At 45.2% G+C, this 19,809-nt stretch overlaps 1 protein-coding gene across 2 annotated transcripts in view; it reads right to left on the reverse strand.

Moving 5' to 3' along the window:
- LOC140071277 (transmembrane protein 263-B-like) overlaps nt 1-19,809 on the reverse strand; it is a 110,944-nt gene that overhangs the window by 47,949 nt on the left and 43,186 nt on the right. Inside the window, exon 1 of one of the 2 annotated variants that reach the window (XM_072118836.1) lies at nt 2,050-2,118. The exons of the other annotated variant lie outside the window; for it this stretch is intronic. Coding sequence (XP_071974937.1) covers nt 2,050-2,056 — 7 coding nt within the window. The 5' untranslated portion in view covers nt 2,057-2,118. Of the gene's footprint in view, nt 1-2,049; nt 2,119-19,809 lie in introns of those variants that run through there. 2 annotated transcript variants of the gene reach the window in all.

Here is a 19,809-nt window from a genome sequence, read left to right on the forward strand (position 1 = left end):
ACATCAGCTGAGGTTCATATATTAAATTCTATATCACCTGAGGCTTGCATTATGAAGTTCTGCAGAAGCTCAGGTGTGTATTGTGATGTTCTGCAGCAGCTGTGTTGTGTATTCTGATGTTCGGCAGCAGCTGAGGTGTGTATTTGGATGTTCCGCAGCAGCTGAGGTGTGTATTTGTATGTTCTGCAGCAAATGTGGTGTGTATTGTGATGTTCTGCAGCAGCTGAGGGGTGTATTTGGATGTTCTGCAGCAGCTGAGGGGTGTATTTGGATGTGCTGCAGCATCTGTAGTGTGTATTATGATGTTCTGGAGCATCTGTAGTGTGTATTATGATGTTCTGCAGCAGCTGTGTTTTGTATTATGATGTTCTGCAGCATCTGAAGTGTGTATTATGAGGTTCTGCAGCATCTGAGGTGTGTATTTTGATGTTCTGCAGCAGCTGAGGCAGGTATTGTAAGGTTCTGCAGCAGCTGAGGTGTGTATTAAGAGGTTCTGCAGCAGCTGAGGTGTGTATAAAGAGGTTCTGCAGTAGCTGAGGTGTGTATTATAAGGTTCTGCAACAGCTGAGGTGTGTATAATGACGTTCTGCAGCAGCTGAGGTGTGTATTTTAAGGTTCTGCAACAGCTGAGGTGTGTATTATAAGGTTCTGCAACAGCTGAGGTGTGTATAATGACGTTCTGCAGCAGCTGAGGTGTGTATTTTAAGGTTCTGCAGCAGCTGAGGTGTGTATTATTACATTCTGCAGCAGCTGTGGTGTGTATTATGATATTCTGCAGCAGCTGTGTTATGTATTATGATGTTCTGCAGCAGCTGTGTTGTGTATTATGATGTTCTGCAGCATCTGTGGTGTGTATTATGATGTTCTGCAGCAGCTGTGTTGTGTATTATGATGTTCTGCAGCAGCTGTGTTGTGTATTATGATGTTCTGCAGCAGCTGTAGTGTGTATTATGATGTTCTGCAGCATCTGAAGTGTGTATTTGGACATTCTAGTGATTATTTTTGCTCCTGACCCAATAGAGAGCCATCAAGACACCAGATAATGATGACGGCTCTGCTACACCTGCACATAGTGTTGTGCTACATTCATTCTGCGGAGGAGTATAAGCATCTTGTACAGGGGCACTGCCTATGAGACCACTTATGTATTGCTCGGATTTCCATCAGTCTCACTAACAGCTGTGGAGAGACATGTAGAAATGGCCGGTCCGGTGAAGAGCGATGCCGGCTCTGTGTATACTATAGTGTATACTAGTCACCAGGAATCCGATAACCTCTTATCCTCCGCATGAAAAGTCACTTTGGCCATTGAGTGGAGATGCCGCAGGGTCTGTGGTTCTGAGCGGGTCCATACACTGGATGCAGCTACTCCACATACCTGACAGCAGCCGTCACCTCTCCGGACGCGTCTGTCTCCGTAAATACTTGTGTTTCTCAGAAAACAATCATCCTGGAGCATCTATTATTAGAACTCTACATTGTTCTCATCCTCTCTTGGTTTATTATGAGGCTTAGGCAGCTGAGGTTTGTATCATGAGGTTCTGCGGAAGCTGTGGTGTGTATTATGATGTTCTGCAGCAGCTGTGGTGTGTATTATGATGTTCTGCAGAAGCTGTGGTGTGTATTATGGGTTGGTATGTATATGACAATGTATGTACATGCTATGCTCTGTCCATGGTGCTGAACATGAAAACTATGGGATCAATTGAAGAAGAAATGTCTGAATCTGATCCTTACAATTACATGCACATAAAATCTCAGGGGGTCCAAAGTAAGTTCTGTGATTGGTCCAAGACCTCTTTTAAGGGAAGGGGGAGTCTGGATGTAAGAATACATAATATATTATATTCATGGGGACTCCTGTGCACCCTCTTGGGATCACTGGGGGTTCACCTAAACACCCCCTAATCTGCCCCACGGCTGTGATTTCGGGGCAGACATATCTGGCAGTGATTAACCCTTGCCAGCTCAGCGGGTGATACTACATGCACGCTGTGAGATCACTTATCTTGGCTTGGTGGCTACATATCCTGGAGGAGTAGACATTACCTTCCATGAACGGTTTACAAACATTTCCAGAACTTTATCTGTCGAGCATTTGTGTTATGTTGGCGCCGGTCACACTTGGCATCGGCCGCTCTGTGATATGAAAGAGACACAAAAAGCTTCCAAATTATCGAGAACGCAGATTAAAAATCAAGCAAGCGTGTTCCAGCAAACAAAACATGTCCGACAGTGATAGCGCGGTGCGGGGCTGTACATTACCATAGACAGCAGACATACAGATGGAAGGGAGAGCCACCAACACTCAAGCCCTAGCAGCAACTTGTGGGTTAATACAGCATGTAACTTAATCCTTAGGAGGAAGGGGATCTGTAATATCTTAAATATTCTAATTCAGATAATTAAATTTGTCCTGAAACGTAAATTATATAATTGCAAAAGCCTGTAGCTACCACTAGAGGGAGCTACCTGCATACAGTAATACATTCAACTCTATCACAGTATGCAGTAAGCTCCTGAGCTCCCTCTAGTGGTGACTACTGGCAGAGAACTGCATACAGTAATATAGTCAACTCTATTGTAAGGCAGCATGGTGGCTCAGTGTTAGCACTATAGCCTTGCGGCGCTGGGGTCCTGGGTTCAAGTCTGCAGAGAGTTTGTATGTTCTCTCTGTGTTTGCGTGGGTTTCCTCTGGGTCCTCTGCTTTCCTCCCACCTTCCAAAAAACATGCTGGTAGGTTGATTAGATTGTGAGCCCCATGGGCACAGGGACTGATTTGGCAGACTCTGTGCAGCTCTGCATATGCTATATAAATAAAGGAATTATTATTATTATTATTATTATAGTATGCACTGAGTCTCCTGAGCTCCCTCTAGTAGTGAATACTGGCAGAGGACTGCATACAGTGATATGGTCAACTCTATTACAGTATGCACTGAGCTCCTAAGCTCCCTCTAGTGGTGACTACAGGCAGATAAAGGTTTGTGATTAAAAACTAGGAGTATGTTAAGGATTCAGAGTTTCTAAGGAACTAGAGCCGAGCTTTAGTAATCTATATTGACCACTTAAAAGGGCTAAGCTATAATTCAAGAGCAGTTGATGTAGGTAGCTTCTTAGTTGGAGTGTCAGACCCCAACTACTACCTATAACTCAGTAGATCCCCATAAAAAAAGTAAATATTCTACAGCCGTCGTCTCTAATCTGATACTCCAGTATCTCCTATTTTAAAGATAGGGAATAACATACTAATTAGTTGTGGCCAAGCCACCAATCATAAAAGTGGGTGTCCTGTTCCGCTGCCTAAATGGAGCAATAGATAATGTCTCCTTAATACTTGTCCACCTGTTCCCCTCTAAATGGAGCAACAGATTATGGATGCCCACAGTCTCGCTAATACTAGTCTATGGCACTACCATCAAGCGCGGTCATATGCAGGCTTGACTTGAGGTTTCATTCAGCTTGAGGACCCCCATTGTTTTAAGCCATAGGAGTCCTTGGGGTTAGACACCAGTTATCAGAATGGTATCCACTATCACATAGGGTGTAACATTAAAACTTGGGCAACCCCTTTAAAAGGGAAGACTACTGTACCCAGTGACCCATTCTCACCAGTGACATCACACACAGGCGATGACATCACTCCACCCCTGTGTGAGGTCACTCCTTGGTCTCGGTGCTATCACACGGCAGCAGTGCCAGGCAGGCAGATAGTAGAGGCTTCCCCCGGGAGCAGTACTAATTGTACTGAAATCATTTCGCTTCTTAAATTAAAATTAAAGATTAGTCTAACTCCAGATGCTTTATATCAGCATGTCACTCTCCCTGTCTTATTTCTAATTAAAGTGGTTCACCTACGTTAATTACATTAGTAATTCAATTAATGGAGATGCAAATTGTTCTAAGCCGGCGCCGGAGAAGGTCTACTGTCACAATGAGCTGCCATTAAAGCACTATTATCACCGCGCAGACGCTACACTGACAGCGCACTCCATAGATCGCTGTTAGGGCGACTAATTATATACTGAAATTGGACAAATATACTGAAGGTAAGTCTGAGCACCTACTGCTAATGGCTTAGGCCAATCCAGAGGTCCTATCGGAGTCAATGGAGTGGGGGATGGACCTGGACACAATGATATGAAGCAGGATGAGTGGATTTGTGATCCTCTGTTCTATGGATCAATGGGGGGGTCTCAATCGTTAGACCCCCTACATTCACAAACACATCCCCTTTAAGGTCTGGTAATGCTACAGTTACTCGATTCACTAGAGGTTGGGCCGTATCTTCTGTTGAACCTGTTTTATTCTTTATACACCCCCCAGCACTTTCCCATTACATAATGGTTAACATCCCACATAGAAGGAAGAAAATGGGTGCTCTAGTGTGCATGGCTCCGCCCCTATTGCACATGGAAGATGATTTACATACAGATAAAACAGATTTGGATCTAATATGATAGACAACTGGGAAACAGGTCCGAAATTCTTATGAAGTTCACTACACAATCTTGCATTTACTTGTGGGGTAATTTTTGGGATTTGGACCTGTGACCATGTACACTAAATTACATACAAACTGGCCTTGTGCCCCTGATCAATTTGGTGTTCATTTTTCAAAAATCCATCCATTTGTTCAAAAGATATGGACAAGTATAACTTCAACTAGCCAAGGGGGCGTGTCTGAAAAAATTTAAAAAGTTACCGCCTTCTTGGCTAATATGTGCCAACATAAACTTCCAGCTGTCATATCTTGTGAACCGATAGATGGTTTTCAAAATAACAAACACCAAACTGATCAGGGGTAATGTAGCAATCAGGTGGGGCATATCATTCAGCCTACTGTCCTTGGTGACAAATATTTTTAAGCGGTCAAAATCCACCTTTCACGTTTTAACCAAATGTTTGTTAAGTTACCAATATGGCATCTAGTAGTTGGCAGATGGGAGAGAGTACGACCGCGGGGTTAGGTTGGTTTATATCAGAGATATAGGGTCAATATAAGACATTGCAAAAGTATACACATACCCTCTAAAAGGGCCATAGATGAAACAATGGTTCTTGACTGGGGCTATTTTGGCACCAAAAACTAAATTATTCTGGGGGCCCATCTTTCATCCCTTTAAAGGGAACCTGTCACCAGGAGACCCATTTTTAGCACTCCCCCAGTCCCCACAGAGCATAGTGCATACACTGCCAAAGTGTTTTTGTATAAAAAAATAGGTTGTACAGAAAAAAAGATATGTTATATTGTACCTTTCATTAGCATCTGCTGTGTGACTAGGCGCTAGTCCCCTGGGAGGGGCTGGAAAGGAGCAGTTCCCCCCCACCCTTGGGAAACTGCTCCTCCATGTGTCCATTTCAAATTTATGAAAACACCCATCACTTGGCTTAGCGACGCCCCCTGCTCCTCTACAGCCAATCCAGAGTGTGGGGAGTTATTCATATATTTGAAAAGGACACATGGAGGAGCAGTTTCCCAAGGGTGGGGGGGGGCTGCTCCTTTCCAGCCACTCCCAGTGGACGAGTGCCTAGTCACACAGCACATGCTAATTAAAGGTACAATATAACATATCTTTTTTTCTGTAAAACCTATTTTTTTGATACAAAAACACTTTGGCAGTGTATGTACTATGCTCTGTGGGGACTGGGGGAGTGCTAAAAATGGGTCTCCTGGTGACAGGTTCCCTTTAAGTCTACAAAGGGTTTCTGTTCTGCTCGCCTTCGAAGAACAAGTTTTATCTTACTGCCTGGGACCAGCATAGGATCCTCTAGTACTGTGGTGTGTTAGTATAACCCTTTCCATAAACTGGTCAATCATAGTCATCTATGGTCCAAAACTCATCAATTGTGGCAAAAGGGGCAGTAGGGATGACAGGAGGCACACTGTTGTCTTACTGCCTCGGACCATAAGAGGATCCTCGGTACTGTGGGGGGTGAGTCCAACCCTGTCCGGTCACTGGTCAATGAAAGTCATCTAGGGTTTGAAACTGATCAATTGTGGAGTTGTAGTTGGGATGACAGGAGGTACACTGTTGTCTTACTGCCGATTGCCAAAAGAGGATCCTCAGGTGTTCTGGTGGGTCCAACCCTGTACATTGTCTAATTAAAAATAATCATCAATGATGCCAAAACTAATCAATTGCAGAGGTGTAGTAGGGATGAAAGGAGGCCCACTGTTGTCTTACTTCTGCAGACCAGAAGAGGATCCTTGGATATTCTGGTGGGCGAGTCCAACTCTGCCCGGTCACTGGTCAAATAAAGTCGTCTATGGTTCGAAACTCATCAGTTGTGGAGGTGTAGTAGGGATGACAGGAGGCCCAATGTTGTCTTACTGCCTCGGACCAGAAGAGGATCCTCAGGGATTCTTATGGGTCAGTGCAACCCTATTCGGGCACTGGCCAATGATTTTCATCTATGCTCAGAAACTCAGGTGGAGTAGGGATGACAGGAGGTACACTGTGGGTTACATATCTACCTATCCCTATGAGAAGTCCATCCCTGTCCGGTCACTGGTCAACGAAAGTCGTCTATGGTTCAAAACTCATCAATTGTGGAGGTTTAGTAGGGATGACAGGAGGCCCACTGTTGTCTTACCGCCTTGGACCAGAAGAAGATCCTTGAGTACTCTGGTGGGTGAGTCCAACCCTGTCCGGTCACTGGCCAACGAAAGTCGTCTATGGTTCAAAACTGATCAATTTGTGGAGGTGTAGTAGGGATGACAGGAGGCCCTTTGTTGTCTTACTGCCTCGGACCAGAAGAGGATCCTCAGGGATTCTTATGGATCATTACAACCCTATTCGGACACTGGCCAATGATTGTTGGAGTAGGGATGACAGGAGGTATGCTGGCGGTTACATATCGACCTGCCCTATGGTAAGTACATGGAAATGGAAAGGGAGTCCTAAAAGTCTTCTTGAGTCTTACCCTGGGTCTCGTCAGAATATTATAGTAGCATTACCAGGTATCTACAATAGACAGTGCGCGCCGATCCCCTGGGATGGGACCATTTTATGGGTCTTGTTGAAGGTCTGACACATTGAGATATCATATTAATTACATTTCATCTGCTGTCATTGAGCGGTGGATATTGTCTTAAGCACCCACACAGATGAGGAGTAGCGCGTCTCCTTCCTTAGCACAGCACCCACATAGCTGTCAAGGCACCTGCGATCTGCACCGTCTAGTGCAGAGCTGTCACCCGTAGCCCCCCACTCTCCGTATCTCTCCCCTTACCCCGCCGCAGCCCTTCGAAAAATTTAATTAAGTCGGCGATCTCAATCAGTGCCAGCAGAAAGCTTGCGCACGCCTTCACCGGGTGTCAAGGGGGAAGAAATCTCCCCGGTGCCGACTGGGTGACACCTCGCAATTAGAAAGACAGACAAGAGCCGGGGATTTGTCAGACGTGAACAAGAGTGGCAATTTTATTCTCATCTTCGAGGAGTGAATTATATGAAAGACGCGTCTTGTCATCCAGCGATGGGTGGTGGTACTGGGGGGTGGTGGGTGGTGGGTGCTGGGGAGGTATGAGACACCTCTTATTGTTCTCCACAGACAATTAAATGAGAACTAGTTTCATGGGGGGGGGGAGACGCAGCTGTGATTTTCGCCTGTGCCGTCTGATGTTCATGTCAGAACATCCGCAGAAGGTTAATAGTGTTTCTACTCTGCAGAACGGAGATTAACGGAAGGGAAGAAGTTTGGAGACGGGGTAGAAATTTGAGAACGTTTTCTAGATGTGATGTAGAATCTAAAGTAGGGAAAATGACAACATCCTATTGAGTTGTAGGAATGGGTCTTGTATCCGGAGGCAGTATGTTATAGAGCAGGAGTAGCTGAGCAGTTTGTACATAGTGTCCTATCTGCGGGCAGCATGTTATAGAGCAGGAGGAGCTGAGCAGAATGTACATAGTGTCCTATCTGCAGGCAGCATGTTATAGAGCAGGAGGAGCTGAGCAGATTGTACATAGTGTCCCATCTGCCGGCACCATGTTATAGAGCAGGAGGAGCTGAGCAGATTGCACATAGTGTCCTATCTGCAGGTAGCATGTTATAGAGCAAGAGGAGCTGAGCAGATTGTACATCATGTCCTTTCTGCAGGCAGCATGTTATAGACCAGTAGGAGCTGAGCAGATTGTATATAGTGTCCTATCTGCAGGCAGCATGTTATAGAGCAAGAGGAGCTGAGCAGATTGTACACAGTGTCCTATCTGTAGGCAGCATGTTATAGAGCAGGAGGAGCTGAGCAGATTGTACATCATGTCCTTTCTGCAGGCAGCATGTTATAGAGCAGGAGGAGCTGAGCAGATTGTACATAGTGTCCTATCTGCAGGCAGCATGTTATAGAGCAAGGGGAGCTGAGCAGATTGTACACAGTGTCCTATCTGTAGGCAGCATGTTATAGAGCAGGAGGAGCTGAGCAGATTGTACATCATGTCCTTTCTGCAGGCAGCATGTTATAGAGCAGGAGGAGCTGAGCAGATTGTACATAGTGTCCTATCTGCAGGCAGCATGTTATAGAGCAAGAGGAGCTGAGCAGATTGTACACAGTGTCCTATCTGTAGGCAGCATGTTATAGAGCAGGAGGAGCCTAGCAGATTGCACATGGTACAATAGTCTCTCCCATTAATAATAATGAATAATTACTAATTAATCAGTTGTTCCTATTATACAATGATATAACATGGTAGTGGGCGCAGGTGGCTTCCCGCAGGACACCACCCATGCCGATGCATCCTCGGAATAAGCCGTACAGTATCTGCAAACACTTTGGGATAGAAGCCAATCCGTCATAAACTCTGCTGTAACATCCCGGAGCACAGAGGGAGCAGGAAGCATCACACCGGCACCGCTGCCGCGGGCGGCCAACACCGAGACGTTAGCTGCAAAATTCATTAGTGACACTTGTGTTATGTGTATGGAGGGATTCGTGCCAATTTCAGAGGAAAATATGTCTGATTTTTTTTCACTTCTCTTCAAAGATGAAACTAAGGAAAATATCATATGGACCATATTGCAGAAACAGCAAGTGAAAAACACACCGAAGCAAAACCTCAGTATTTGTGTAATAGTACATATAAGCATATTTTGTTGCAGCAAAAATTTGCAACTATGTTCAATGTATTGTTTGTAGTCTCCATGGTTACAGACTACAAACACGACTCTGTGTAGTCTGATCGTAAGGCCATGTGTTACTTTGTTGCTGGTGATTTTTTTTCCAGCCCACCCCCCTTATTCATCCAATGCCATAAGTTTTGGTGCCCCTCTATGGTAAATAGTCTCTCTACAGCCAAATGGGTTATGCCAGACAATCTGCTCCAGCTAAACTCCACCCACTTGACAGGAAGCAACCCTAATTAGCATATTAGGGGGTGAATCAAATGGCTACAGTTGTTCTGGAATGGTTTGGGCTAGAGAAGAAATTCCAACTGTGCTGGATTAAGTAAAGCAGCACCTATGAATCGAGGCCCCCTTTAATTTATTCTAACCATTTGGACAATGTTTTTGAAAAGGGGTTAAAAATGTTGAGAAAATCCTCTTAACTATTGTAAGACACGATGCCACTCGATAGGTGGAATCTTCCCCAGGGGACTTTCGGAACAGAATGAAGGGTTTGTGTGATTTCAGTGTCACTCTAGAAGAGCGGTTCTCACCCTGTGGGTCATGAATGACCATTTTACAGGGGTAAAACCACTATGGGAAATTTGTTTTCCAATGGTGCAAGGAGCCGAGACACCACTCACTTATTAAATAATCAAATGAATATGCGTCTTTAAGACGCACGTACATTTGATCTGGAAAGTGGTGCTGCACGTTTACACCTGAGCGCATCATTCTCCAGACCCACCACACTGCCAGTGTCCTCACACAGGAGAGCAACAGAAAACCAGAGAGGCTATGGGAGTGCGGGAAGGTAAGTACTTTTGACTGCTGGCTACTTGCCACATTCCTTTGACTTGTGGCTACTGGGGACATCCCTTTGAATGCTGGGGACATTCCTGTGACTGCTGACTACTGGGATTTTCACCACGACTACTGGCTACTAAGGGCATCACTATGCCTACTGAGGGCATTCCTTTGACTGCTGGCTACTGGGGGTCTCACTATGACTACTGGCTACTAAGGGCATTGCTGCGACAACTGGGGGCATTCCTATGACTGCTGGCTACTGGGGGTCTCACTGTGACTACTGGCTACTAAGGGCATTGCTGCGACAACTGGGGGCATTCCTATAACTGCTGGCTACTGAGGGTCTCACTATGACTACTGGCTACTAAGGGCATCACTGTGCCTACCGGGTGCATTCCTTTGACTGCTGGCTACTGAGGGACTCACTATGACTACTGGCTACTAAGGGCATCACTGTGCCTACTGGGTGCATTCCTTTGACTTCTGGCTACTGGGGGTCTCGCTATGACTACTGGCTACTAAGGGCATTGCTGTGACAACTGGGTGCATTCCTATGACTGCTGGCTACTGAGGGTCTCACTGTGACTACTAGCTACTAAGGGCATTGCTGTGACAACTAGGGTCATTCCTATGACTGCTGGCTACTGAGGGTCTCACTCCGACTATCGGCTACTAAGGGCATTGCTGTGACAACTAGGGGCATTCATATGACTTCTGCCTACTGGGGGCATCACTACAAATTGGGCCATGGTCGTGACTACTGGCTTCTAGGGAAATCCCTATGACTGGTAGCTACTGGGGGCATTCCTGTGACTACTGTGGGAAACACTGTCACTAGTGGGGGTCACTATGGTTACAATTATGATTCATGACAGCAGCAAAAGCAGCAAAATTACTCTTATGAAGAAACAAAAAAAAATTATGGTTGGGGGGGGTCACCACAACATGAGGACCTATATAAAAAGGTTGTGGGATTAGGAAGGTCGAGAACCACTACTCTGGAACCAGTCTATCGCCCCTGTGCCCACCCGGTACCATGCAGGTGGTAGGTGGTCCTCCATATGGGCAGTCAAATACTACAGAATTTACAACTCGTGGTCTTCGCGAAACGTTTGCCCGATCCCCGTAGGGAGTCACAGTTGACGTCCATCACTGTCTTCATCCATCATCGAACATAAGTGGCAAACCAGCAAAAAGAAACCGGGAGGAAAATAAATCAAAACGTAAGACAGCATTAAAAAAAACCCTCTAAAGTGCATTAAAACGCGTTGACATTTCTGATTAATAGCCCGAAATGTCAAATGAGTAACACAAAAAAAAAATATTTGTTAATACAAAAGAGTCAAAGAAAGGGGGCCCCCCGCTGTGCCCATCCGGCAGCCAGTGTGGGCAGCTCGTGCGCCGCGCTGGAGACCGCTGGGGATTTTTGGCAGCCTGTCATTATTGGGGTACTTGAAGCAAACCCCTCAAATAAAGTCTTCAGCTTCTCCAGCAGGTTCCCTGTCCTGAAGCGATTTATGACTTTAATAACCTGAGGGTCCCCGTCGCGCCAACGTACAATTTTCCCAGTGTATCCGCGCTCCGGGTCTGTTAAAATGAAAACATAAATCAGGATTATTAGCGTTTGTGCAGCGCGGCCGTGTTCCTCGCTAATCCTACAGCCCGCCTGCCAACGCCGCTCGCCGGAGGGAGACCTGCAGCTATTTATGTCTGAATGCCCACTAGCCCCGTTTCGTGCTTGGATTATTTACATTGTTGTTTAACCCCTTACTGACCCTGTTTTTTCCCCCAATATTATTACAAAAACCCTGGAGAATTTGTATCTCTGCCGTGCAAATGCTCAACAAAAAAAAATTGACAAAATGACCAGAACTGTATTATACTTAATTGCTTAATTTACTAAGGGTCCGAATCGCGCACTTTCGTCGATTTCCAATTTGCGCCGAATTGCCCGGGATTTTTGCCGCACACGATCGGATTTTGGCGCATCGGCGCCGGCTTTCACCCAACAGACATCGGGGGCTGTGACCGTCGGACAACCAGACGGATTCGGAAAAACCGCAGAATTTTAAAAAGAAATTTGTGTCGCAAGATCAGCACTCACATGCACCGGGAAGAAGGTGAACTCCGGCGGACCACGGCGCAGCAGCGACACCTAGTGGATATCGGGAGCACGGACCTTAGTGAATGCCGGCAGACCCGAATCAGTGTCGGACAACGTGCCGCGGGATCGCGACTGGACCGAGTAAGTAAATGTGCCCCAGTATGTTTTTAATATAGTTGCTGCTCCATTTTCGCTAGTGCAAAGCTCCAAAACTTATGCACATTTAGGAAAAAAAAAGGTTTCTCACAGCCGCCAGCAGGTGGCGCTTAGAAGCTCAATGTATACAGTGCATGATTGCAAATCAATATTATGCAATGGGGCAGATTTACTTACCCGGTCCATTCGCGATCCAGCGGCGCGTTCTCTGTGGAGGATTCGGGTTCGGCCGGGATTCACTAAGGCAGTTCATCTGACGTCCACCAGGTGTCGGTGCTGCGCTGAAGTTCATCGGATTGCACTGAAGTTCACCGTCCTATCGTGGGTGCAGGTAAGCGCGTGTCAAGCGACACTTTTTTTTTTTAAATGCGGCGGTTTTTCTGAATCCATAGGGTTTTCGTACGGCCGCGCCCCCGATTTCCGTTGCGTGCAACACGGCTCTGATGCAACACAATCCGATCGCGTGCGCCAAAATCCCGGGGCAATTCAGGGAAAATCGTCGCAAGTCGGAAATATTCGTGCAACCCGTCGGTGTAACCCCTTAGTAAATGACCCCCAATATGTTTTGGAGCTCCCCCTAGTGGCAGGTAGACAGAATGAAGCTAATTTTACAGCTCAGCCTAATACCTATCTCGAATATCAAATGAAAGGATAGATTTACCATATGGATCGATCAGGCCTCGGGGCTACTCTTACTTAGATTGCTTTAAAGATAACCTGCCACCAGGTTTTACCCCTCTAAACTAGATGCCCCCTTATGTAGGAGATGAAATGTCTTTTATATAATTCCCTCTTTTATGCGAAATCTTGTCCAATTACCTATTTAAAAAAGCCCCTCCAAAGTCATGTAAGAATGGGCAGAGAAGAGTCAAGTTTTACCTGAGATGAGTCAAGTGATTGCTAAGGGAGTGTCACTTCAGACACATCTATCTTCGGTTCTATAGCACCTAGAAACATGTTGCTGGTGTTATTTTAGAGATAAGAACCTCATCTTTAAGAGCTCATGGTTTTGGAGCCCTGATTGCTCTGCAGTGGGCCATGCGCAGAACTCCGGTTTCTCGGACGAGTGTAGCTGCTCGCTGAAGCTATCTGGTAGCAGGATCAATAGAGGCCTCTTTAATAAAAATTGTATATCAAAGCCATTAAACTTTCTATCCTTAGGTTCTCTTTAATGATGATTTTTTGAGTTGTATGGAGTATACAGTTCCTCTTCCTGTGCATCATCTATTACAGATGAATGATTCATTACCTTTCATTACACAATCCAAAGTAACAGCGCCCCCCAGTGGCTGCAAAATCAAGAAAAATTACGGTCTGCTGTTCTATTTTATTTTTTTTTGTGTGTCTTTCTTAACAGAGATCCTTCTAGGTAGGGAACGTCGTGTATAATTCATCATAGAAAGATTCATCAAAGTGTTTAGGAGCAGAACATCATTCTCATTGTGATTTTATCAATTCTTCAGATACTGTACAGAACACACGAGAGGATGACAAATGAGAGCCGCTCGGCGGGTAGCTCAGCCGCCCTGCCCTGTAATTGAGTCAAAAAATCTGCAGGTTTCTAAAGTGGAAATTGCCATTTTTTGGATCAAAATACCTAGAACTTTCATTACAGATACTGGATATCCCGGTAATGTCTGACAACGTGGCAGCTTGTATTACGCTTTACAGCCAGACGCCTGATAATCTACACATCCATCTGCGAAAGATCTCAATGCAGAGTGTGGATCCCCACTTTCTATAGCAGAATACAACAGCCGGAGGAACAACTATAACTCCCATCATCCCCTGCAGCCACACTCCTGGATGTATGACCTGCCCAGCATTGCAGCTCAGCCCATACAAGTAAATGGCACATTGAAAAATAAACAAAGGCAGCACGGTGGCTCAGTGGTTAGTACTACAGCCTTGCAGCGCTGGGGACCTGGGTTCAAGTCTCATCCAGGTCAACATCTGCAAAGAGTTTGTATGTTTTCTCCGTGATTGCTTGGTTTTCCTCTGGGTCCTTTGGTTTCATCATACGCTCCAAAACATACAGGTAGGTTGTGCAGCGCTGCGGAATATGTTAGCGCTATATAAAGGAATTATTATTATAATAATATAACATGCTGCCTGCAGATAGGACACTATGTACAATCTGCTCAGCTCGTCCTGCTCTATAACATGCTGCCTGCAGATAGGACACTATGTACAATCTGCTCAGCTCCTCCTGCTCTATAACATGCTGCCTGCAGATAGGACACTGTACAATCTGCTCAGCTCGTCCTGCTCTATAACATGCTGCCTGCAGATAGGACACTATGTACAATCTGCTCTGCTCCTCCTGCTCTATAACATGATGCCTGCAGATAGGACACTATGTACTATCTGCTCAGCTCCTCCTGCTCTATAACATGCTGCCTGCAGATAGGACACTATGTACAATCTGCTCTGCTCCTCCTGCTCTATAACATGATGCCTGCAGATAGGACACTATGTACAATCTGCTCAGCTCCTCCTGCTCTATAACTTGCACCCTGCAGACAGGACACTGTACAATCTGCTCAGCTCCTCCTGCTCTATAACATGCTGCCTGCAGATAGGACAATGGGGCTCAGCAGAGCGCATATTCGATGATTTCCGATTAGCGCCGCATTCAACAGGGGTTTTTTGGTGCATCGGTGCCGGCTTGCACGCGACACAAATCGGGGGCGGGCCGTTGGACGATCCGACGAATTCGGACAACACGTAGGATTTAACACTGTAAATTGTGTCGCAAGATACGCACTTACAAGCACTGGGAAGAAGAAGGTGAACTCCGGCGGACCTCAGCGGGGGAAGTGACAGATGCAGGATCTCGAGCGGACGATGTTGGTGAATCGCGCCGGACTTCATCTTCGTTGGACCGCCCGGATCGGGGATCGCGACAGGACCAGGTAAGTAAATGTGCCCCACTATGTACAATTTGCTCAGCTCCTCCTGCTCTATAACATGCTGCCTACAGATAGGACACAATGTACAATCAGCTCAGTTCCTCTGCTCTATAGCATGCTGCCTGCAGATAGGACACAATGTGCAATCAGCTCAGTTCCTCTGCTCTAAAACATGCTGCCTACATTTTTATGCTGACAGGTTCCCTTTAAATTCCCTACGAACCAGAGCTTCATGTAAAAACAAGCAAAGCTTTGACAGAGTTAAACCGTGTGAGTCCAGACAGGTGTTCCTGAAACTTCATCCTCCGCCGAGGTCCCTGAGGACGCCTTGTGCACAGAGCTCTGAAATGAAGAGATTAGAGCGTAATATAATGTCTTAAAGAGGGGGAAAAATGCAACAGATAACAATGGAGTCTTTTGTCTTCAAAGAAGAAGAAGCAGAGTCTGCGGCAATAGCGATGGTGGAAAATGAAGAAATATATCAGACATATCGCTCCTGCCGCCCCATTACCTATCTATATGATAGATAATAAGTAAAATGTGTAATAAAAGAGTAATAACATAGTAATAAAACTACAGTGTGCACATTGTGCTAATACCTCCCCCGCCAGGCCTAGATCCGGATGCCAACATCACTCCCTGTGCCCGGGGCTCTTTGCTACCTGTATACTGGGAGAAGTTGTCATGGCAAGTGGGTTGTAATACTGCAAAGGTCTGCCCACATTTTACATAAAAAAAGGGAAATGTCACATTTTAGAGTCTCTTTCCTACCAAATCCAAACAAAGTAAAAGGGAACCTGTCACCAGGGACCTCATTTTCACTAAAGAGAAGTTACAGAAGCCCATTACACCTGCAGTGCATAAATGCCTTTCTGACTTATCTAAGCATTTCCATTACAATATAATTGTGTGTTATAACTTACCTTTCACCCTAACAGAATCCTCTGTGTAGTCCCAGGGGTTGGGCTTTGGTTTGGATGCATTTCAAAATACAAATTGGGACTTGTCTGTGTTACTCACTCCTTAGCTCTCAGCCCCCACTGTTGTACTCCTGTACAGCTCCTCCTCCTGCTCCTTCACAGAGGTCACGGCCTGGTGAGATGACATCAGTGGGAGAGGGAGGAGCTGTACAGGAGCACAAATGTTGGGGCTGAGAGCTGATGAGTCTGCAGCACAAACGAGTCACATGTTGTTTTTTGAAATGCATCCAAACCAAAGCCCAACCCCTGGGACTACACAGATGATTCTGTCAGGGTGCAAGGTAAGTTATAACACACAATTATATTGTAATGCAAATGCTTAGAGAAAGCAGAGAGGCATTTTGGCACTGCAGGTGTAATGGGCTTCTTTAGTGAAAACGAGGTCCCCGGTGACAGGTTCCCTTTAAGTTTGGACACATCTCTGCACGACACATGTCGCCGCTTACTCCTGACCTACAAAAACTGCCTCAGAGTAAGGTAAAAACAAGCTACCAGACTGCGGCAGAGCGTGTAATTTTCCATTTGCTCAGTTCCTCTTCTTCCTTGGTCGTTGCGATGCTACAACACATGCCCTCCTTTCTGCCCCAGAGAAGTTGCTTTAAGACACGAGAGATGACAAGCGATTGTTTGGCTGCAGATGGAGTAATAAATATTTAAATTACTGAGGTGTAAAAATAACCTATATTTATGCAAATCGCCGCGCTACAAAGTGCCCAGGTTTGTACAATCCGCAGCGCTGCACAGCTTGTCGGATCACTGGGGAAGACTAAATGTGTCTTTCATCTATTAGGTCAGCGCCGAGAAAGTGGAGAAATGAACTTATCATCTACGCAGGTTTCTATGCTTTCCGTTTAACCGTTTGTGCACCTTTAAGGCTCACATCATGTTGTAACTCCAGCGCATCTTGATCGCCTTAGGCCCACCCTCCGACTTGGGTCCAGCCACTTTCCTGTCCCACGCTCTTGGCCTGGACGCAAACCTGCACAGTATTTGTTCAATTTAAATAGCGTCCCCAAATAAACCCCTGCTAATAATCCCCGATATTAAAAGGCACCAACCACTAACAGGTGCCTGAGCATTAAGGTTCCTATTACTTTATTTGTGCTGACCCCGACTTTAATTCTGCTTTATGACTCCTGAGGGTTCTTGTTATTCAGTCCAGGATTGTCATGATTCAGATGCTGTGGTCTTCAATAAAATGGCTTCCAGTAGGGTGACTGCACCCAGTGGTAGGTGCCTGAGCATTAAGGTTCCTAACTAGTACTGTGCTTGGGCTGACCCCAACTTGAGGTTCCACTTTGATTCTCCTTTAAGACTCCTGAGCTTTTTGATTATTTGGTCTGGGATTATTATGATTCAGATGCTGTGGTCTTCAATGAAATGGCTCCCAGTGAGGTGACTGCACCCCCTGGTAGTTGCCTGAGCATTAAGATTCCTAACTAATGCTGTGCTTGGGCTGATCCCAACTTGAGGTTCAACTTTGATTCTCCTTTACGACTCCTGAGGTTTTTTGATCATTTGTTCTGGGATTATTATGATGAATCTGATCTTCAATTAAATTGCCACCGGTAGGGTGACTGAAGCCACTGGTAGGTGCCTGAGCATTAAGTATCCTATAAGTGTGCTTGTGCTGACCCCGGGAAGTGTTTCGACTTTGATTCTACTTTATAACTCTTTTAGGTTTTTGGTTATTTGCTCTTTGTCTTCAATAAAATGGCTCACAGTAGGGTGACTGCTCCCACTAGTAGGTGCCTGAGCATTAAGTATCCTATAACTGTGCTTGTACTGACCCCGGCAAGTGTTTTGACTTTTATTCTACTTTATAACTCCTAAGGTTTTTGATGATTTGCTCTGGGATTATTATGATGAAGATGCTCTGGTCTTCAATTAAATGGCCACTAGTAGGGTGACTGCACCCGCTGGTAGGTGCCTGAGCATTAAGGTTCCTATAACTGTGCTTGTGCTGACCCCGGCAAGTGTTTTGACTTTTATTCTACTTTATAACTCCTAAGGTTTTGGATTATTTTCTCTGGTCTTCAATAAAATGGCTCCCAGTAGGGTGACTGCAACCACTGGTGGGTGCCTGAGCATTAAGTATCCTATAAGTGTGCTTGTGCTGACCCCAGGAAGTGTTTCGACTTTGATTCTACTTTATAACTCTTTTAGGTTTTTGGTTATTTGCTCTTTGTCTTCAATAAAATAGCTCACAGTAGGGTGACTGCTCCCACTAGTAGGTGCCTGAGCATTAAGTATCCTATAACTGTGCTTATACTGACCCCGGCAAGTGTTTCTACTTTTATTCTACTTTATAACTCCTAAGGTTTTTGATTATTTGCTTTGGGATTATTATCATAAGGATGCTTTGGTCTTCAATTAAATGGCCATCAGTAAGGGTGACTGCACCAACCGGTAGCTACCAGAGGATTAAGGTTCCTAACTAGTGCTGTGCTTGTGCTGACCCCAACTTGAATTTCAACTTTGATTCTCCTTTACGACTCCTGAGTTTTTTTGATTATTCACTCTGGGATTATTATGATAAAGATGCTCTAGTCCTCAATTAAATGGCCACTTAAAGGGTGACTGCACCCACTGGTAGGTGACTGAGCATTAAGGGTTCTATAACTGGGCTTCTTCTGACCCCAGCAAGGGTTTCAACTTTGATAGTATAACTCATAAGGTTTTTGATTATTTTCTCTGGGATTATTATGATTCAGATGCTGTGGTCTTCAATTAAATGGCCACCAGTAGGGTGACTGCAGCCACTTGTAGGTGCCTGAGCATTAAGGTCCCTAACTAGTACTGTGCTTGTGCTAACCCCAACTTGAGTTTTAACTTTAATTCTCCTTTACAACAAAAACTTACAAGGTTTTTGGTTATTTAGTCCAGAATTGTCATAATACAGATGCCCTGGTCTTCAATAACATGGCCGCCCGTAGGGTGACTACTCTAGATAAAGCAATTAGGACAGCTGTGCCTTCCATACCTTCTGGTTCCCTACCCAACCGGCTCTACCGTGGTTAAAGGGAATGTCTATAAAGTGGAGGTATACCACTCTGTGCCTATACATTGGGATACTTTCAGTCTTACATAGAAGGTATAGGTTTAGAGTACTCCTATAGGCCAAAATCGAAATGTTAACTAGATGTTAGGACTGTAGAGCACACGGTCATCTCCAAAGTTTGATGCAGGGTTTTCCTTTCCCTGAGATCCTTATTTCCTTTTCAAACTCTATGGTAACCACCAATATAATATCTCTGGTGCAACAACAAGTCATTTATAGGAAAATCAACATCTGGGAGCTGGACTGAAAGTGGTTATTTTTTTTCGGACAGTTGGATAAGCTGATTATAGGTTGTCCCAGCACAGAGATCCAAAACGATCAGCTGTGATCTATGGGGTAGCTGGGCAGGAAGTGCTCAGTTTCCCTGCAGTGCCTCCACAGGGCAAAGGAAGCATTACAGCTCTCATAATATTGAATTGACTGTTAACATAACAGACATATGAACATAGAGACCCCCTTTAAGAGGATATCTTCTGTCCACATGTCATACTAGCGCATATAAATATTGATTTTACAGTTTTGGGGCCCCTTCTATATATATCAGTAGTACCCCTTAAATCTTGTAAGCCCCCCGCAGGCATAAATCTCTTCCTCTGTATCCCTTGGCGACTATTTATTTTCCCTTTAAACCATGTACATATTGTGAACCCGATGCGCCCATTAAGGAGTTAATTATCTCATTAGATT

Source organism: Engystomops pustulosus, chromosome 7 (genome assembly GCF_040894005.1).
Source record: "Engystomops pustulosus chromosome 7, aEngPut4.maternal, whole genome shotgun sequence".
Classification (NCBI taxonomy): Eukaryota; Metazoa; Chordata; class Amphibia; order Anura; family Leptodactylidae; genus Engystomops; species Engystomops pustulosus.